The 22,834-nt window shown below is 43.7% G+C and overlaps 1 protein-coding gene across 1 annotated transcript in view; it reads right to left on the reverse strand.

The window, feature by feature from the left end:
- Positions 1–22,834, reverse strand: part of LOC126413101 (myrosinase 1-like) — a 144,485-nt gene that overhangs the window by 85,063 nt on the left and 36,588 nt on the right. The window contains exon 11 of the mRNA XM_050082996.1: positions 21,528–21,650. Within this exon, the coding sequence (XP_049938953.1) occupies positions 21,528–21,650 (123 nt within the window). The remainder of the gene's footprint in view (positions 1–21,527; positions 21,651–22,834) is intronic.

Below are 22,834 nucleotides of genomic sequence, written 5' to 3' on the forward strand. Positions count from 1 at the left end.
TTTTTCTTTTTAGTTTCCACTCATTATTTCCAAGCTGTGTGTTCAGCATCACTGTTACTATACACCTTAACCACATTACTTCACTCTGTTCACCACCTTGTAACAACGAAAGTGGTGTGATACTTTCTTTATTCAATAGCCACTTCTTTGTTATGCCCTCAGTATTCTGTCTAAAACCGTTAACTATATCAATATTTCTCCAATACTTTCATACTATTTGCCGTCTTGATTTTCATGTCGAACACTTTCGCTTTGCGTGGCCTCTTCCAGCTCTGTTGTGCTGCTACGACGCTATAGCTTCTTATGTCACTAGTGTGATATCTTTAAATGCACCACAAGGCTTCATATTACATTCCAGTGAGTTTAATGTTTCTCTAAACCATAACTTAATCTTTCAGGTGCTTTGTATTATCAGAGTTCTAAATCAAAACTGGGATGTGTTCAGAGTGGATTTACCTACCTACACCATAGTTTTAAATATGAGGAATTAGCAAAAGTGTGAGGTGACATCGGGGCTTCCAGTGATATAATCACATTATAGGACACTTCTGTAATTGAGGTTTACACTTTCTTCTGGAAAAGTTGCTTCGAACCAACTCATTTACAGAAATCATGTCAGCATATTGGGAGACCTTAGATTCTCCTGACGTATACAGTGTTCTTCCATTAACAGCTTCGCCTTGAAAATGGCAGTTGTTGACGAAATCGTCCAACTGTATCCCCGTTAAGTTATTTGAACATATCAGTATATTTTCTCAACACCCTAGAGATATCCCTTATCCACCATGTGTATTGCTAAATGGTTGCGCCCTTAAATATCTTCAATTTTACAGCTTTTGGTCTGTTTGTATTATTTAGAAAAGGAACAGCAATGTCAATAATTTCACAAATTTTATCGATTACAGCTATTGGTCTGATTCTCGTAGTCAATAATCATAGCTGGTCTACCTAAGTGCGACATACTTTGATGAGCAAAAACTTATGACCTCCGTAATAACGTGTTGGTCCATCTTTGGAACATAACGCTGCAGCGATTCAGTGTGGCACGGATTCACCAACTCCTTGGGAAGTTTCCTGTGGTTTGTGGTTATGCGCAGGTCTCGCAGATTATGGGGCGGTAGTCTGTGAGCTCAGACGCCGGGTAGTGTCTCTGATACGCTTTATTCGGTTCAGATTAGGTAAATATAGTGCAGAAGACGTTAACAAGCGATCACAGTTGTGCTCATAAAACCACTGTAGCGCAATTTTTACGTGCTGACACGGACAGTTATCCAGGTGGAAGCGTTTAGGAAGGTAAGGTGCAGATATTCTGCAGTATTGTTCACGTAGACCGAAGCTGCCATGGTCGCTTCGAATAGTGACATACGTCCCGTAGGTAAATGTTCCCCGTATAATAATACTCCCGTCACGGCCTGTGTGTTTGGCTTTGTGCATCTTTCGAACATCCGTCTGGCTGGCTGACAACGTATGTGGACGCGACCGACGACATGGTAGAACAGAAACACGTTTCTGTTGATCCATGATCATTTCTGAATGGTCACGTGTTCACTGCACTCATAATTGATGAAGTCGTTGGGTCAACTTGGGATCACATTGGGGTTGTCTGTTGTGGAGCTTCATATCCAACTAAGAGCGCTCAGCGGAGCGCTGTAAAACACTTAGGCGTGCAACAGCACTGAACAGTGTTGTAATTGCGACCGGGACGTCGCGGTGTTGAAATGACGGAAAGCGCAGCGGGACCCGCAGAGAGGCCCGCGAACAACAAAACAACAGGAGAGGACGGACACGACCAACGAAGGACAGAACGAACAACGACAAGATCGAACAACGGAGTCACAAGAAAACCCAACGAACACGTCCACTCGTACACAGAACAAGAAAGTAAGTAAGCTGTCTAACGAGAGGCGTCCTGTGCGCAGACGTAGGCGAGATTAGACTGGCTGCCTGAGCCTTTTTTTTTTCCTTTATTGAATTTCAATTCCCCCCGAAGGGGGCTGGCTGGCAGCAGCGTAGTATGCCGCTCTTCAGCCTACAGACTTTGTTAGAAAGATGAAGAGAATAAATAATAAAAACAGGCGATAAAATCGGAGACTTAAAGAGTAACATGGCGAAAAGAAATCGTGGAACTTAAAACAAAGAACAGAGGGATGATGACGCTAAGAAAATACATACAAAGCAGACAGGTAAAACAATAGACAGACAATTTAAAAAAACACGGCGACAGTCTGGTTTCTGTTCGCAAAAGACATAAAATTCAAACCCAGCGACCGCATGGTTTCTGTTCGCAACACAAGAAAGACGAAGAACACTGAACAGTCACTGGAACACCGCACAAAAAAGTTGGCAAATGTGACATACCACAGCCGAGAGCAGGTGGAGGAGAAACTGGACAGATGATGGGAAAATAAAAAAGGGGGAGAGCCGGGAAAGGAGCTGATGGAGGATGAGGACCCATAAGAGGGGTGGGGGGTGCTGGGCAGACGCAACAGGGAGTGGCGTAGGCAGAGGAGGGGCATACAAAAGGACTCGGGGGGGGGGGGGGGGAGAAGGAAGGTAGGGAGAGGTTTAGTGGGGAGAAAACAGGATGGAAGGGGGGAAGAGGGAGCCCAGGGAAAGGACAGAGGAAAGGAGGGGGAGAGAGGATCAGAGTTGATAGGAGGAATAAATGGAGGGAGAGAGGGCATCAGCCGGGAGGGGGAGTTGATGGAAGCCACCTTGGGAAAGGAGATGTAGGGTGAAGAGATGGAGGGTAGGCGGGACACAACAGTGAAGACGCGGCAGGGGGCGGGGATGGGAGAGGAGAGAAGCAACCAGGTGGTGAGGGTGTTCAAGACGGTGGGAGGTGTAGAGGATGCGGATATGTTTGAGGAATAGGAGCAGATGGGGGAAAGGAATGAGATCATAGAGGATCCACATGGGGGATGGGAGGCGTATACGGAAGGCAAGGCGGAGTGCATGATGCTCAAGGATCTGGAGGGACTTATAGAATTTGGGGAGGGGGGGCAGATATCCAGGCAGGACTGGCATAACAGAGGATGGGACGGATTAAGGATTTGTAGGTGTGGAGGATGGTAGAGGGGTGCAACCCCCATGTCCAGCCAGAGAGGAGTTTGAGGAGTCAGAGGCAGTTGTGGACTTTGGATTGGATGGAGTGGAGATGAGGGATCCAGGTGAGGTGACGGTCAATGGTGAGGCCAACGTAGGTGAGGGTGGGGGTGAGGCGGACAGGACGGGCGCAGACAGTAAGGGAGAAATCCAGGAGCCGGAAGGAGCGAGTGGTACGACCTACGATGATTGCCTGGGTCTTGGAAGGGTTGAGTTTCAGGAGCCACTGGTTACGCCATGCAGCAAAAAGGTCAAGGTGATTCTGGAGAAGGCATTGGGACCGTTGGAGGGTAGGAACGAGGGCGAGGAATGCGGTGTCATCAGCATATTGCAAGAGGTGTACTGGTGGGGGGGAGGGGGTTGGGGCATATCTGCCATGTACAGGAGATAGAGGAGAGGGGAGAGGACAGAGCCCTGGGGCACACCTGCAGAGGGGTAGAAGGTGTGGGAATTGGCATTACGGATGGTAACATAGGAGGGGCGGCGGGAGAGGAAGGAGGCCACCAGACGGATGTAGTTGATAGGAAGGGCGTAGGTTTGGAGTTTAAACAGGAGACCGGGATGCCAGACACGGTCGTAGGCCTTTTCAAGGTCAATGGAGACAAAAATGGCAGAGCGATGGGAATTAAGCTGGAGGGAGAGGAGGTAAGTGAGGTGGAGGAGTTGGTCATCAGCAGAGAAGGAAGGTCGAAAGCCACATTGGGTGTTTGGGAGGAGGTGGTTTTGGCGGAGATGGTGATGGATGCGCCGGGAAAGAATGGATTCGAAGAGCTTGCTGAACACCGATGTGAGACAGATAGGACGATAGGAAGAGACATCAGATGGAGGCTTGTTGGGTTAGGAGAACATCAGGATACGGGAGGTGCTGCCTGAGCGAGAGGCAGACGCTTAAGTACTCTATCGGGGGCGCCGCTATTGCCCGCTGGAACCACATGTTCCACTGTGGCGCCCTCACACTAAAAGCGGGCGCAGGAGGCGCGCGCCGCCACAGCTTAAGGCGCGATGGTGCACAGACCTCTAGGGCCCTTCGACGTCCATGACGTCTGGCGCGGATTCAAATTCCGCGGCGGGCGGTACCAGAAACAGCACTGTACTCTATCGGCAGATCTTTCACAGGTCGCCGTCTGTTCTCCTTTATGGAGAAGGAAAGCCTCCGTTCTCCACGTTTCTGGCGTGGACGCGCAACACCTTGACGCCTAACGCCCTCCTACCACCTACAGTAGATGTTCAAGACGTAGCACGCAGAGTACTAACCAGCTTCGCTGCTTCCGAGGTGTGCGTTTTTCAGGTGCCAGATCATAATAATTTTCCATCAAATTCTCTCGTCATCATATTTTCCGATTTTGACCTGTTCGTCGCTTGAATGGCTCTCTATTCGTCTCTGCTCCGGTTATATAATATCCATACCGAGTCAAGTGCCTGCAACACCACCAAACACCCATGAATCTCGCGTTGGACAGTGGTCGTAAAGGTCTGGGTTATCAGCGCAAACTAGAGGCGTTGATTGGAGAAGGTGCATTGACATTCCATAGTCTTTCAGGTAGCAGTGAAAGTCTAGGGAACTGATATGTAAAAAAAAAAAAAAAAATTGCGGCCTCTATACTCCAAAGGGAAGCGTAGAACTTGAGTGAACATCCTACCATGGACTGTTACTTACCTCTTCCACTGACACTGGATACGTTGCTTTTACATAAAGAGAAATAACAAGTTGGCCATCGAGACGGTGTGTACATTCTTCTAGATAATTTGACCGTGATAAAGTGCGCAGAGATTTCCGTCGGGCTCTTATGAAGAACTCAAGTGTGTGAGGGCAGGGTTTGATAATATCAAAGACCCACGTAGCATCGAGCGATAAGAAGAAGCATAAGTGAACTTTTTCCTCAGTTAAGTCTAATTCTGTTTTTTATCGGAGCACGTAATTCCCACTGTAACCAAAGCCTGTAATGGACGTTAGAGCGATGGCACTAACCTGTACGAAACTTGTTAGCTTACTTTTAGTAAAAGAGAGTCTCATCCTAAATATCTTGCCCATATGGCGGACACATCTGCAAGACAGTAAAATTTGCATAATACTCCCCAAAATCAATAATTAACGGTGCACACAAGATTCAGTATATATACCCTCAAACGTCATCATGGACGAGGAAAAATTGTCAACGTAGTGCATCGTTCAAGAAAATGCAAGCGTGATGTAACTAAACGGAGAGAAATTGTCAGCCGCCGAAACAACTGCGAGAGCACCAAAAAGAAGTACAGTAGGCCCATTACTGTACCGAATATCTACAAATGATCAAGTGGATACCTACGGAATGTCCATGAGAGTTTTTGCGGATGAAGTTATTTCATACAGAGAAGTCGCAACACTTGGTAACTGTAATGAAATACAAGAAGGTCATGAAATATCTGAATGTGTTATTACAGAGAGATTTTAAAAGTAACAACCACATAAAACAAATCGTGGGCATAGTAGATGTCAGACAGATTCACTGTAAGATCCGCATACAAAGGAGGTATTTTACAAAACCCTCGTTTGACCAATGTAGAGCACTTATAAGTTCGTAAGACGAGCAAATCGGTCCGCTACAGGTTCACTTAGCAAGTGCGAATAAGTGACTGAGATGCTCATCTGACTCCTGTGGTATATGTTGCAAGAGAGGTGTTGTGCTTCACGGCATGCTTTATTCTGACAGATCAGAAAGCGTACGCACCGAGGAGAATCAGCCAATGTATTTCTCGCTCCTACGTGTATCAAGTTAAAGGGCAATGAAAGTAAAACACTAGAGACTGGAGTTCAATCATGGTTCGCGAGAACCATTCACGACTGCCGTAGGAAATCGAGGAAGTGATCGTGGAACACGTGACAGCTTGAACGACACATCATCAGTTGGCCTTGCGGAGTAAAGTAGTAGATGTTTTGTAGCAGGTCGCAGGACAGCAATGGAAAGTCAGCATCAACACTTCATTGCCCCAGACAGACTTGGCCTCAGTGCTCACTTACAGACTTTATTTTGATCCGTGAATGTCGTGCTGTATACTGTTGGCTAACTTCATATAGTGTTATTTATATTTCGATTGAGAGTTCAAACGGTTGCTTTTGAGACAGGTTTAAGTAGATCAAATACGATCTGCTGACGTGATCAAAAGTATCCTGACACCTCCAAAAACATACGTTTCTCATATTAGATGCATTGTGCTGCCACCTACTGTCAGGTACTCCATATCAGCGACCTCAGTAGTCATTAAACATTTTGAGTGAGCAGAGTGGGACGCTCCGTGGAACTCACGGACTTCGAATGTGGTCAGGTGATTGGGTGTCACTTGTGTCATACGTCTGTACGCGAGATTTCCACACTCCTATGTCGACTGTTTCCGATGTAATAGTGAAGTGGAAACGTGAAGGGACACGTACAGCACAAAAGCGTACAGGCCGCCCTCGTCTGTTGACTGACAGTGACCGCCGACAGTTGAAGAGGGTCGTAATGTGTGATAGGCACAAATCTATTCAGACCGTCACATAGGAAGTCCAGACTGCATCAGGATCCACTGCAAGTACTATGACAGTTAGGTGGGAGTTGAGAAAACTTTGATTTCGTGGTCGAGTGGCTGCTCATAAGCCACACATCATCTCGGTAAATGTCAAACGACGCCTCGCTTGGTGTAACGGGGGTAGACAATGAACGCTCGAACAGTGGAAAAACGTTGTGTGGAGTGACGAATCACGGTACACAATGTGACGATCCGATTTCAGTTTGTGGGTATGGCGAATGCCCAGTGAACGTCATCTGCCATCGAGCGTTTGTAGTGCCAACAATAAAATTCGGAGGCGGTGGTATTATGGTGTGGTCGTGTTTTTCATGGAAGGGGTTCGCACCAAATGTTGTTTCACAAGGCACTATCACAGCACAAGCCTACAGTACTGTTCTAACATCTTCTTGCTTCCGACTATTGAAGAGCAATTCGGGGATGGCGATTGCATCTTTCCACTCGATGGAGCACCTGCTCATAATGAACGGGTTTGTGGCGGAGTGGTTACATGACAGTAACATCCCTGTAATGGACTGGCCTGCACAGAGTCCCCACTTGAATTCTGTAGAACACCCTTGGGATGTTTTGGAACGCCGTTGAATTCTGTAGAACACCCTTGGGATGTTTTGGAACGCCGACTTCGTACCACGCCTCATTGACCGACATCGATACCACTCCTCAGTGCAGCACTGCGGGAAGAATGGGCTGCCATTCCCCAAAAAACCTTCCAGCACCTGACTGAACGTATACCTGCGAGAGTGGAGGCTGTCATCAAGGCTAAGGGTGGATCCACACCATATTTTCCAGTATTACCGACGGAGGGCGCCACGAACTTGTAAGTCATTTTCTACCAGGTGTCTGGATACTTTTGATCACATAATGTATAAAAATTTTATTTGAAACGGATAAGAATAGCCAACTGTCAAGAGAAATCTCATGTTCCCTTAACTTAAGGTTTTAAATCGACTTCATATTCCAAACTGCGAACGTATTTGTGACAAATAAAAGACATTACCGTTGGAGTTGCACTGGTAGTCCTTCTAAATCGATTACGACCTTCTAGTGAATTTCTAATCTTATTTGATTTCTTCTTTTTCTAATAGGGTAATAGCAAGCGAATTTTTGAGCTATGATCAAGATGACGTCATATAATGTCCCAAACATTTTCAAATTAGGAGAGCAAAATAAGTACACGATAAAGTATCTCATTGGATCATTCGTTAGTATAAGTTCTATACAGTATTCTCTAATTAATCAACAAAATACGTTTCAAACTCAAATCAGAACCTTATCGTGCTGAGGTAGCTTCGGAACATGCTGTGTGTGACTATGCATTGCTCTGCTTCAGATTTCATTTCTTGGAATAAGGATCTACACATTTTTGCAGTAGTTGCTTGCTTTCCGATTACTGAAACTTTACGAATAAATGCCAACAACATTCAGTAAGAAATGTGTTGCTAGCAAGTGCATCACTTGTCGTTCATGGCAAAAGACAGGAATGATTTCGTTCTCTTGCCGGAGATAAAACAGAGATTACAATATAGAGTACCAGTTCTTTTATTGTTTTGCAACTGTCACCACAGCTTCCCTAAACATATGACTATTTTTACAAATCGTCGATAGTGTTTGTTCATGCATTATGGAGCAATGCTCATTTTTCACAGGTTTTTGCGTAAGTATGTTTCTTACGTATGTTTTAAGGGAATCTTTGGATTTTTTTTATTTTACGCCTAGAATCCTATATGTTTTTATACTCACCGAAATTCTTTATTTCATTGTAAACCCCATAGAGATGACGTTTGTTAAACACTTACAATGGGGAAAACAGTCGTTTGGGAAAATTTCGGCTGACACTCGCTGCACAAATTTATTACATATAGTATCTGCGCCTCCTGTGAATTGTCTGAGCTGTATAAAAACATTGGTGTAGCACGAACGCTAGCGCCACTTCTATTAAAGAAAATACTCCCACAACTGCGACAGTAAGTCATTGTGCAGCTATCAAATGAGACACTCATGTCTCTGGTAACGTGCCGATGAAGTCTCCAGATACTGGAGTGGCCGCTTTGATGCTCTGGATGCCTGCTGCATAGTGGCGTTGCATTAATTCACGACAATGTATGGAGAAAAATGAATAGCAAAATTTCGTACGAGGTGGAGGACGTATCTGGCCACGACCTACTCGTGCGAACAGAGGTGAAAACAGCGCTGAGGAGGCGGAGTCAGTCTCGCGGCAGAGTAAATCGACTGTAAGATTCCAGATATTTTCAGTTGCGAAATGTTGTATATGAACCACCTTTGTTCCTTTTGTATTATTCTGAATGCTTTGGCAGACTAGAGCGTAAAACGTAAGGACCGAAGTAAGTTTCGCATGATGGATCACTGCCAAATAGCACATACATATGAAACTTGGAGCATCAATGGAGGGAACTGCTGTATTGTGCATTAAGTAACTGAAATAAATACGCAGTAGGAGGAACACGAATTTGATTTTTATTCAAGCACAATAATTACCCTGAAGTCACCGAGATATGAAGTTCCACTGGACATTTGCAAAAGGCGGGAAATGGTCCTTAATATTATCTATGATCATCACAGAGGCCAGTACAGGTATGCAAAGCTCCCCTATTCTGAACACAAGGTCGATACAGAGTTCTATTGTTAGGATGTACCACTGCTCCTCCAGCCGCGAACACATCCCACACGTGCTCGATGGGATTCATGTGAGTGCAACGGACAGACCAGTCCATTCGGCGAACAGCCTCTCGTTTCACGAGCTCCCCACCCTGCACTGTTCGATGCGGTCACACATTGTCATAAATAAAAATGAAATCAAGACCGAATGCACTCCTTAAAAGAAGCACATGGGGAAGGAGTAGTTGACCGGCGAGTTTACCGTGTTCCAAGGTTTGGAGGTCAGTATACCCACACAACGTTGGGCCTCCCCACAACATAAAAACTCGGACCACCAAAACGATCTTATCAAACAGTTTTCCTGGGTGTGTTAAGTGTTCCTACCTCTCGCCATATGAGGATACGTCTAGCATTGTCGTACATAATAGTCAGTGTGGGAGCTCTTCCAACAAGTGAGAAAGACATTTCTTTGGCAAAATATCGAGAAGCATTGCAAGGTGTTTTCCCGTCACTCCATTAACTTGACGCGTTATAGATCTTGACGTAAAAATACGATATTTGCGTTCCCTACATTATTTGCAATTTTATTTTCATAACTATTATGAGATGTCTAAAAACATTCCACAAAACGTAGAGAAAACATGGCCCATAATGTATATATTATGTAATTGTAAAGTATGTTAGATGTCAAACTAGTGTTCATATCTTTACACACTGAAGAGCCAAATAAACTGGTATACCTCCCCAATATCGTGTGGGGCCCCAGCGAGCACGCAGATGTGCCACAGCACGTGGCAAGGACTCGACTAATGTCTGAAGTAGTGTTGAAGGAAACTGACACCAAGAATCCTCCAGGGCTTTCCATAAATCCGTAATATTACGAGGGAATGGAGATCTCTTCTGAACAGTGCATTGCAAGGCATACCAAATATGCCCAATAATGTTCGTGTCTGGGGAGTTTGGCGACCATCGGAAGTACTTAAACGTAGAAGCATGTCCCTGTAGTCACTCTGTAACGATTCTACTAGTGTGGGGTGTCGCACTGTCCTGCTGGAATCGCCCAAGTCCGTCGGAATGCACAGTAGACACGAATTGATGCAGGTGATCATACAGGATGCTTACTACGTACGTGTTACCTGTTAGAGTCATATTTAGAGAGTCGTATCTAGACTATAAAGGATCCCTTATCACTCCAACTACACACGCCCCACACTATTAAAGAGCCTCTACGAGTTTGAAGAGTAACCTTATGACGAGTCTCCATACCCGTACACGTCCGTCTGCTCGATACGAGACTCGTCCAACCAGGCAACATAGCAACATATTTCCAGTCATTAGCAGCACAATGTCGGTATTGACGGGCCCAGGCGAGGCTTAAGGCTTTGTATCGTGCGGTCATCGATGGTGCACCAGTGGACCTACGGCTCCGAATGCCCATATCGATTATGTTTTGTTGAACGGTTCGCGAGCTGACGCTTGTTGATGGCCCAGCATTGAAATATGCACCAATTTGGGGAAGGTTTGCATTTCTGTCACGCTGAACGATTCTCTTCAGTCGTTGTTGTTCCTGTTATTGCAGAATATTTTTCTGGCTGCAGCGATGTAAGAGATTTGATGTTCTACCGGATTCCTGATATTAACGCTAAACTCGTGAAATGGTCGTACAGGAAAATCCCCACTTCATCGCTACCTCGGAGATGCCGTGTCTCATCCGGCGCTGACTATAACACCACATTCAAACTTACTTAAATCTTAATAACGTGACATAATAGCATAAAAAAATGGCTCTGAGCACTATGTGACTTAACTTCTGAGGTCATCAGTCCCCTAGAACTTAGAACTACTTAAACCTAACCAACCTAAGGACATCACACACATCCATGTCCGAGGCAGGATTCGAACCTGCGACTGTAGCGGTCGCTCGGTTCCAGACTGTAGCGCCTAGAACCGCTCGGTAATAGCATCAGTAACCGATCGAACAAGTGCGCCAGACTCTTGTTTCCTTATATCGGCGTTGCCGAACGCAGCACGGTATTCTATCTGTTTACATATCTCTGTGTTTGAATACGCATGGCTACACCAGACTCTATGGCACTTTAGTGTAGTAAAGTATACGTTAGCTTTGCCGAAAATATTAATACCCATTGTAATCAATTTATGCTTACCTGTTTCTGAAGGTAGCCTTCCATTACTTCAGTAGGGGAAGTACACCGAATTTTACTGGAGGAGAGCCGCTGGAGGAAGCTACTGACGAGCGAATGTGTTGGGTAACGGGCAGCTTGGAACATTGTCAGACGTCGCGTACTGATCTGTTCAGTTGCAGTAATGAGTCGTTTCTCTTATACAGGGTGGTCCATTGATCGTGACATGGCCAAATATCTCACGAAATAAGCGTCAAATGAAAAAACTACAAAGAACGAAACTTGTCTAGCTTGAAGGGGGAAACCAGATGGCGCTATGGTTGGCCCGCTAGATGGCGCTGCCATAGCTCAAACGGATATCAACTGCGTTTTTAAAAATAGGAACCCCTTTTTATTACATATTCGTGTAGTACGTAAGGAAATATGAATGTTTTAGTTGGAACACTTTTTTCGCTTTGTGATAAATGGCGCTGTAATAGTCACAAACGTATGGCCCACAGTTTTAGACGAACAGTTGGTAACAGGTAGGTTTTTTAAATTAAAATACAGTACGTACGTACGTTTGACCATTTTATTTCAGTTGTTCCAATGTGATACGTGTACCTTTGTGAACTTATCATTTCCCAAAATGCATGCTGTTAAGCGTGATTACCTGTAAATACCACATTAATGCAATAAATGCTCAAAATGATGTCCGTGAACCTCAATGCATTTGGCAATACGTGTAACGACATTCCTCTCAACAGAGAGTAGTTTGCCTTCCGTAATGTTCGCACATGCATTGACAATGCTCTGACGCATGTTGCCAGGCGTTGTCTGTGTATCACGATAGGAAATATCCTTCAACTTTCCCCACAGAAAGAAATGCGGGGATGTTAGATCCGGTGAACGTGCGGGCCATGGTATGGTGCTTCGACGACCAATCCACTTGTCATGAAATATGCTATTCAATACTGCTTCAAACGCACGCGAGCTATGTGCCGGACATCCATCACGTTGGAAATACATCGCAATTCTGTCATGCAGTGAAACATCATGTAGTAACATCGGTAGAATATTACGAAGGAAATCAGCATACATTCCACCATTTAGATTGCCATCGATAAAATGGGGGACAATTATCCTTCGTCCCATAATGCCGCACCATACATTTACCCGCCAAGGTCGCTGATGTTCCACTTGTCGCAGCCATCGTGGATTTTCCGTTGCCCAATAGGGCATATTATGCCGGTTTACGTTACCGCTGTTGGTGAATGACGCTTCGTCGCTAAATAGAACGCGTGCAAAAAATCTATCATCGTCCCGTAATTTCTCTTGTGCCCAGTGGCAGAACGGGACATGACGCTCAAAGTCGTCGCCATGCAATTCCTGGTGCATAGAAATATGGTACGGGTGCAATCGATGTTGATGTAGCATTCTCAACACCGACGTTTTTGAGGTTCCCGATTCTCGCGCAATTTGTCTGCTGATGATGTGCGGATTAGCCGCGACAGCAGCTAAAACACCTACTTGGGCATCATCATTTATTGCAGGTCGTGGTTGACGTTTCACATGTGGGTGAACACTTCCTGATTCCTTAAAGAACGTTACTATCCGGCGAATGGTCCGGACACTTGGATGATGTGGTCCAGGATACCGGGCAGCATACATAGCACACGCCCGTTGGGCATTTTGATCACAATAGCCACAAATCAACACGATATCGAGCTTTTTCGCAATTGGTAAACGGTCCATTTTAACACGGGTAATGTATCACGAAGCAAATACCGTCCACACTGGCGGAATGTTACGTGATACGACGTACTTATATGTTTATGAGTATTACAGCACCATCTATCAAAAAGCGAAAAAAGTGATCCATGTAAAACATTCATATTTGTTTACGAACTACACGAATATGTAATAAAAATGGGGGCTCCTATTTTAAAAAACGCAGTTGATATCCGTTTGACCTATGGCAGCACCATGTAGCGTACCAACCATAGCGCCATCTGGTTTTCTCCTTCAAGCTAGACGAGTTTCGTTCTTTGTGGTTTTTTCGTTTGCTGCTTATTTCGTGAGATATTTGGCCCGGTCACTATCAATGGACCATCGTGTATCGCCCCAGATGTAACATTTCTGAGGCAGTGTAAGGTTAAAGTTGCTAGGTCCACAATTTCTAAAAAGTACTGCAGTCATGTTGTTTACAGAACAGCAAGATGATGAGCTGGAGCTTAACTTGTTGTAAGAGAAATGAAACACTCCAGCGTCTTGGCCGATTATTGCTCACACGTCTGTCCATTATTTGGAAGGGAAGAACGTTTTATTTCTTTAGAACTGTAGCACTGAGTTAAGTTAAAGTTGATAATGTTGGTAACTATTTGGAACAATATAGAAGTCCTACAAAAACTATTCTAGGGTCAATGGACTAATTATTTCCTTAACATTTTCATCGTTTCGTACGTTACTTTGTTGCTTGCAAAGTATTTTATATCCGTTTTCAGTTCTTTTGTCGGACATGCAGTATCAAAAATGGTTCAAATGGCTCTGAGCCCTATGGAACTTAACATATGAGGTCGTCAGTGCCCTAGAACTTAGAACTACTGAAACCTAACTAACCTAAGGACATCACACACATCCATGCCCGAGGCAGGATTCGAACCTTCGACCGTAGCAGTCGCGCGGTTCCGGACTGCAGCGCCTAGAACCGCGTGGCCACCGTGGGCGGCACATGCAGTATCAACGAGAAATACTTGCACCAGGCAGTTGTTCCGTACGACATCTTCGTAACTAGGTGAATTTCTGTTCCACACTGCTATTCTATTATTCCGGTAATGTAAATGTAAACCCCCCCTCCCCCCTTGCTTTAAAATGGAGAATGGTTGCAGTGACATTAGTTCACCATCAATTAACTACAAACAGCTTGTGTCAGAAAGTTTCGATTTGTTTGCATTTCATAATGAACAAACTTAGTAATTGTGACTGTAGTAGTGTGGAAATTATGGTTAGCCGCCAGGGTAGCCGATAGAGCTAATGCGCTGTTTCCTGGACTTGTTTCCGTGATTTCCCTAAATCGTTTCAGGGAAATGCCGGGATGGTTCCTTTGAAAGGGCACGGCCGATTTCCTTCACAATCCTTCCCTAACCCGAGCTTGCGCTCCGTCTCTAATGACCTCGTTGTCAACGGGACGTTAAACACTAACCACCACCACCACCTGGACTTGGGTAAGCACGCCGGCCCCAGATCAAATCCGCCTGGCGAATTAACGACGAGGGCCGGTATGCTGGCTTACCTGAATGTGGTTTTTAGGCGGTTTTCCATATCCCACTAGGTGAATACTGATCTGTTCCCCGCGTTCCGCCTCAGTTACACGACTCGCAGACATTTGAAGACGTTCGCACTATTCCATGGCTTACACTAGATGCAGAAAGCTGGGGTCCTTTCGGGTGGCGGCAGGAAGGGCATCCGGCCACCCTCTGAAACTAACACTGACAAATCAATAGTAACACTGCCGGCTGCGCTTTGAAGTGGGACCAAGGCCACAAGAAAGAAAGAAAATTATGGAAATCGTCGTTGATTGTATCATCCTTTTCCTCACTAAATCAAACGGTGGAAGCTAGTGACAGGATCAGCCAATGATATTTGTCTTACGGGAATCTGAGTAATGAGGATAATGGGCGACGGCACCACATCTGTAGCAGTGGATCAGTTCAGAACTTGGATCTGAAGGGTGGCATCCTAGAGAAGTAAAGGCAGTTGTATTGAAATAAATGACCAGATGGTGTAGTGGTCAGCGCACCTTCCTACTAAGAAGGAGATCAAGGTTCGAATCCTGGTGTGGCGCAAATTTTTCAACTTTCACATTGATATAAATCAGTGCTCATTGTTAGAAAAAGTCTTTAACTCCTTTGTGTCTAGAATGACATTTTTGTCAAGATACGAAGATTTTGTTTCTGTACCTTCACGAGACTGGCGACCATTTCCTGTTTTGTTTCTTAATGTTTTTCATTTATGAATGTTTTTGTGACGGGCGCAATACCATTCCTTGGTTCAACGGTTTAGTTTTAGTCCGCAGCTTGTGGTCTTGCAGTAGCGTTCTCGCTTCCCGCCCACGGGGTCCCGGGTTAGATTCCTGGCGGGGTCAGGGATTTCCCTGCCTCGTGATGACAGGGTGTTGTGTCGTCTTATTCATCATCATCATTCATCCCCATTACGCTCGGAGGAAGGCAATGGCGAACCACCTCCACTAGGACCTTGCCTACTACGGCGGTGCGGGTCTCCCGCATCGTCCCCTGCACTTCTCGGAGTATGAGACCTCATCATCATCTTAGCTTTACACCTGGATGAGCCGAAATGATAGTACAAATTATAAAATATCAGATCGCTTTATTACAACTTGAAATACGTAACTTTTTACAGTTGATGTCCACAGCAATGTCAAGAGTATCTGTTTCTATTACAGAGCATGCAGAACAAGATAATGGTCTCTTGTCAGAGTTATGATTCAATTGTAGCACCTCTGGCTCGGTAGAGAGACAATGATGTCGTCTTCGACGCTGACTGCTGACTTGCGCGGATTGGCAACCCCGTCAGACTATGTAAGCGATCTGATGCGGTGGGGTGTCGAAACTCTTCTGGGTGTAAATTCTTCATTTGTGTGCCCATAGTGTCCATAGCTGCTTTATAATGCATAATGCATGATGCTTTACCTCAATGAAGCGAAAAGCGTCTGGTTAAAAAATCACGCATTGTTGAAGTTGCAGCGACAGCACAACGACACCGTCAAGAAACTTCTGGGTGTGTCGACACCATCCTCTTTCACTCGTCTTCGCTTCTTCTACCTGTAGTTTCGTCACGAGATACCACAACACAGATGTGAAGTAAGATTATACGGTTTCTACCCCAGTTGCTAATTATGGTACTATTATTTGGTGGATAATATAAAACTATCTGAAAGGTAACCAAGGTAAGCAGCAAAGTGATAGTGAAAAGTGCTTCGACAACAGCCACATTTATTTCCGTTGGATGGATTGCCTTTGCAAGAATCTGAGCAAGTTTTAGACCTTGGTTACCCAGTTCCTAAAATTAAACTCCTTTGAATGTTTATTATGTGAGTAAAGTTTTAGCAAAGGACATTTGTAAAAGTGTTAGTGTCGCTTTTCTAGGTTACTCAAGTGCGTAGCTTACACATCTGTATCATTTCACAACTGCAACAAGGTTTTGTGTAATTTTGATATAAGTGTTACTTGTGTTTCGTGTGAAGCTTTGCTATTAATCCAAGATCGATCCTAATGGCGAATACGTACATCTGGCTTTGAGCATTAGACGTGCATGGACCATGAGAACGGAGGTTACATCTGACAACCACCTTAATCCCCGAACCAACATAATCTTTCTCCAAATACCGTGCATAATAATATACGAGGTAGCTTAGGTTTAGATACTGAGCATCCTTAGCGCATCAAGTACGTTGTATATGCTTTGTTTTCAACTAAGGTTCGAAGGAATCCCTCCAGTAAATTGTATGCTTAATGAGAACCAACGTCATTGTTCACGGTAATAATATCATAGACGTGACCCTATCTGATAAGGCAATCCTCAATAGGGGTAAGATAAATACTGTCTACAGGAAAATTAAAGAGACCTTTGGAGAAAAGAGAACCACTTGTACGAATATCAAGAGCTCAGATGGAAACCAAATTCTAAGCAAAGACGGGAAAGCAGACAGGTGGAAGGAATATGTAGAGGGTCTATACGAGAGCGATGTACATGATGACAATATTATGGAAATGGAAGAGGATGTAGATGAAGATGAAATGGGAGATATGACACTGCGTGAAGAGTTTGACAGAGCACTGAAAGACCTGAGTCGAAACAAGGCCCCGGGAGTAGACAACATTCCATTAGAACTACTGATAGCCTTGGGAGTGCCAGTCCTGACAAAACTCTACTATCTGGGGAGCAAGATGTATGAGACAGGCGAAATACCCTCAGACTTCAAGAAGAATATAATAATTCCAATCCCAAACAAAGCAGGTGTTGACAGATGTGAAAATTACCGAACTATCAGTTTAATAAGCCACGGCTGCAAAATACTAACACAAATTCCTTACATACGAATGGAAATACTGGTAGAAGCCGACCTTGGGGAGGATCAGTTTGGATTCCTCAGAAATATTGGAACACGTGAGGCAATACTGACCATACGACTTATCTTAGAAGATAGATTAAGAAATGGCAAACCTACGTTTCTAGCATTTGTAGACGTAGAGAACGCTTTTGACAATGTTGACTGGAATACTCTCTTTCAAATTCTGAAGGTGGTAGGGGCAAAATACAGGGAGCGAAAGGCTATTTACAATTTGTTCAGAAACCAGATGACAGTTATAAGAGTCGAGGGACATGAAAGGGAAGCAGTGGTTGGGAAGGGAGTGAGACAGGGTTGTAGCCTACCCCGATGTTATTCAATCTGTATATTGAGCAAACAGTAAAGGAAACAAAAGAAAAATTCGGAGTAGGTATTAAAATCCATGGAGAAGAAATAAAAATTTTGAGATTCGCCGACGACATTGTAATTCTGTCAGGGACAGCAAAGGACTTGGAAGAACAGTTGAATGGAACTGACAGTGCCTTGAAAGGAGGATATAAGATGAACATCAACAAAAGCAAAACGAGGATAATGGAATGTAGTCAAATTAAATCGGGTGATGCGGAGGGAATTAGATTAGGAAATGAGACACTGAAAATGAAAGTAGTAAAGGAGTTTTGCTATTTGGGGAGCAAAATAACTGATGACTGTCGAAATAGAGAGGATATAAAATGTAGATTGGCAATGGCAAGGAAAGCGTTTCTGAAGAAGAGAAATTTGTTAACATTGAGTATAGATTTAAGAGTCACGGTTTCTGAAAGTATTTGTATGGAGTGTAGCCATGTATGGAAGTGAAACATACACGATAAATAGTTTGGTCAAGAAGAGAAAGATTTCGAAATGTGGTGATAGAGAAGAATGCTGATGATTAGATGGGTAGATCACGTAACTAATGAGCAGGTATTGAATAAAATTGGGGAGAAGAGGAGTTTGTGGCACAACTTGACTAGAAGAAGAGATCGGTTGGTGGGACATGTTCTGAGGCATCAAGGGATCACCAATTTAGTATTGGAGGGCAGCATGGAGGGTAAAAATCGTAGAGGCAGACCAACAGATGAATACACTAAACAGATTCAGAAGGATGTAGGTTGCAGTAGGTACTGGGAGATGAAGAAGCTTGCACAGGATAGAGTAGCATGGAGAGCTGCATCAAACCAGTCTCAGGACTGAAGGTCACAACACCAACAACAACAATTTTATCCCAAAATACTATTGAATCAATCATTCTGTACATCAGAAACCCATCGGTAAATGATCGTGTCAGAGACTGATGCAAATATTTTCATTCAAGTATCTCCTTTGATTGCTTGCTCCTTCCACTGTGTCATCCGTTGTGTCAAGTTGTTCAGTTCAAAATTTATCTAATTAACTGACTAAATAAATATTCGGGCATTCCCACAATTATTATCAAGAGCAATCCTTGAATCAAAGGCAGTACCACGAGTGTTAGCCATTACAGAAACTTTAATGCCCACCATGAGGCCACTATTTCATGTACTATTCAATGAACAATGAAGTCGTATAGTCTGACACGACCTGAAAGCTCGAGTTGATATCAGAGCATCAATTGCTTCGTTCTGATAAGAAGGAGTTGTAATTTGAAAGTAACCTGAACATTTAAATGCTACACAGTATGTTTGTGATATCTGTCTAACGGAAAGGGTTCAATCAACATGGTCTTTTAAATTCATCTGTGAATGGTTTTAAGTATCGATTTGAACGATGGCAGATTGATCTTATGGTGACTGTGGCAAAGACGATTATAAACATAAAATCCTGTATTATTCCTTACTTCTAGAAGTGTTTCTGCTGGAATATTTATCATTTACAATTGCAAAGCAGATTCGTTCTCCAAAAACTGCAAGCAGCATAGCCTTTCCTTTATGTGAATAGGTTCATTAGAGATACACGGGAGCATATACCAGAATAGGTGTAATAAACAGAAAATATACTTTTTGGAAATTTCTAGCAATGGTCGACAAAGACTGGAGAAAAGTAAGCTGACTGACGCACATCTACTACCGACTGCTTTGCTTACCTTTGCTTTTAGTTGTCTGTTCAGTCAGTTGTTAGTATACTTGATACACTTTCATTTCTCCACGACGCACAAATAATACACACTAAAAGTATATCTATGAAACACAAAGACTGCGTGTTTGAAAGCGATCATTTTCATTAAATATAATTGCATTTCGTCCCATCTGTTACTTTAGGATATAACCTTTTTTTGTCTTTTACCAAGGCACTCTGAAATGGAAACAAAATGCGCCCACAATTCCAAGATCTATGATTTAAAAAACGTGATACAAATACGCATAGAACTCTAAAAACTACAAGCAAACATCTTGCATGTTCAAAGAGCGTCTGTCGAGCCTCGTGTTGGACGTTTCAAGGAAGGGCATGCATGCTGTCTCAAAGAGGCTGTGCTGCTGCCGCAGACTCTTTGGAAGGTAGGAGATGAAATACTGGCAGAAGTAAAGCTGTGAGGACGGGGCGTTAGTCGTGCTTGGGTAGCTCAGATGTTAGAACACTTGCCCGTGAAAGGCAAAGGTCCAGAGATCGAGTCTCGGTCCAGCACACAGTTTTAATCTGCCAGGAAGTTTCGTTATGGGATTTGTTGTGCACGACTTTATACACGACGGTAACGAGAGCAGGGCTGCAGAGGGGTGCGGCAACTGTCGTTGTAGGAATGCCACCGACTTATATAGCACCGGCAGAGGGCGTTCATAGTCCACTGCTGCTGGATGCGTGGCTCAGCGGGTGTGCACCATTGGGCCCGCTGGATACCCCATGTCTGCCATCAGCGTCTGACAGGAACGGGGACTTCCGCTGCCAACTTTGACGCCTGTGGAGTGGTATCGATACGCGAAACAAAAGGTTCATTCTTCCTACTCATTTGCATTAAGTTATATTTTTCTAGATTTGGAGCTAGCTGCAGTTCATCAAAGCAACTAGAGATTTTGTCTAAGTCATCTTGTATCCTCCTACAGTCACTCAACGCCGACACCTTCTCGTCGCCTTTTGTGTTGGTACTACCTTCTCCAAAGAGGAAGGAGAAAGAGAGGAAGGTGGGGGGGGGGGGGAAATGCTTGAATGGCTAAAGATCGAGCCAACAAGACTGAATCCTTACAGGTATGTGTGCCTGAGGATAAGGGGAAATTTGACGATACTTGCAACGTATTGAGGATACTGCGGAGGTGTCGTTGTTGAGCGTATAAAACAGTGCAACCTGCAGGCTTGGCAAACATCATCATTTATGTTCAAGCATGTATTTCCCGCAGTGTTTCCATATTGATGCTCAACCTCTTCAAGTTTATATTACATAATATTAATTCGTAAAATTTTGAAAAAGAAATGTCTCTACTCTCCCTATCCACTTGTTATAGTCGTAAAAAGGCGAAATGGTTCTAAATTATTCAATGTATTTCTATTTCAGCGAAAAACTAAAGGAAACACTTGGAGAATAAAATGCGTGTGGGGATTCTCAATAGCTCGTTCATTTTCTGACTGGTTTGATCTAATCTCCCAATTTTTCTATTTTATGCTCGGAGGGAGGCTACCTTCCTACTCATTTGCATTAAGTTATACTTTTTTAGATATGGAGCTAGCTGCAGTTCAACAAAGAAACTAGAAATTTTGTGCAGGTCATCTTGTATCGTCCTACAGTCACTCAACGCCGACAGCTTCTCGTCGCCTTTTGTGATGGTTTGGCAGCTGCCTACTACTGAATACTTCTGCCATGAAGCCATCAGTGCCGCTTTCATTTGCTTTTGATACTCTTTTTGTACCAGAAAAAAAGACATTGGTCGAAGTGCAGACTTTGTTTCTAGAAATTTATTAACATAGGAAGTGCGTGGAGACATCTACATATAGTAGTTGCATACGATACATTTATTGCCTCATGTAATTGTAGTGAATTTGTCAAGTGGTCCATTTAATCACTTCATTGATATAATGATGTCCAGTTCTCCTGCGCGGAGCGCAGAAGCTCCTACTAGTTGTACTGTTCTGGCAGCTGCTTACTACTGAAGAGCTCCGCCATGAAGCCGGCCGATTCCTTGGGCGTCCTGGTCCTGTTTGGACTATTGAAATCCACCTCGTACAGACCAAACTTAACCCTGTGTACAGAAATACGAGCATGTCAATTCAGACAAATGTCGTGATGCAATGATACATAGATGAAAAAGAAGACCATCACTAACGTCGGACGAGACATTGAGTACATTAACAGAGAGAAGCAAGTATCATAATTGACTGTGTTGTACTGAATTACTTACAGTAACTACGAACATTATCCCACTCAGTGCCACTCTCAGATCTGCGTTTCCGTATTTTACGTATTAAAAGGTTAATGGCTAATAACCAGTGTTTTCAGTTAATTTCAGATTTCTTATTGTCCTGTAGCAGGCAGCTTATTAAAGTATTTTGTACCAGCATATACAGGGTGGTCCATTGACAGTGACCGGACCAAAAATCTCACGAAAAAAGCATCAAACGAAAATACTACGAAGACGAAACTAGTCTAACTTGAAGGGGGAAACCAAATGGCGCTATGGTTGACCCGCTAGATGGCGCTGCCATAGGTCAAACGGATATCAACTGCGTTTTTTTAGAAATGGGAACCTCCATTTTTTATTACACATTCGTGTATTACGTAAAGAAATATGAATGTTTCAGGTGGACCACTTTTTTAGCTTTGTGATTGATGGTGCTGCAAGAGTCACAAACATATGGCTCACAATTTTGGACGTAGTAGTTTTTTCGTATGACGCTTATTTCGTGAGATATTTGGCCCTGTCACGATCAATGGACCACCCTGTATAGTTCCACACTGAATCTCATACTATCGTGAACATGTGCAGGGTTATTTATAATGATCGAGACTCTTTCTAATGACCACAAAATGTTTATATTGAGAAAAGAAAATATATGATAAGATGGGTCACATTAAGGAGGTTTGGAAACAGTATCCTTAAATTTAAAGGCCATGCCCAATATTTTACTGGACTATCGGTGTTTAATATCACGAAACACCTTATGATAACGGCAAATCTGAGTACAGTATAGCTTAAATAATTTATTTGTTCAATGCCTAAAACAATCCATAGCGGTATAGAGCCTTCAACCATATCATCAAAGATTCTGCCTTCTTGATATGTGGCACTGTGTACCATTAATATCACTGGTACATTATTGTAGTACTGTTACTCGTTTGACATCTATTACAAAGTGTCTGTGCTGTTGGTTTCATGAATACTGGTGGAGTTCTGAGGATAGTGGAAGTCCGTATATACCATTCACG

This window comes from Schistocerca serialis, chromosome 7, assembly GCF_023864345.2.
Source record: "Schistocerca serialis cubense isolate TAMUIC-IGC-003099 chromosome 7, iqSchSeri2.2, whole genome shotgun sequence".
NCBI lineage: Eukaryota > Metazoa > Arthropoda > Insecta > Orthoptera > Acrididae > Schistocerca > Schistocerca serialis.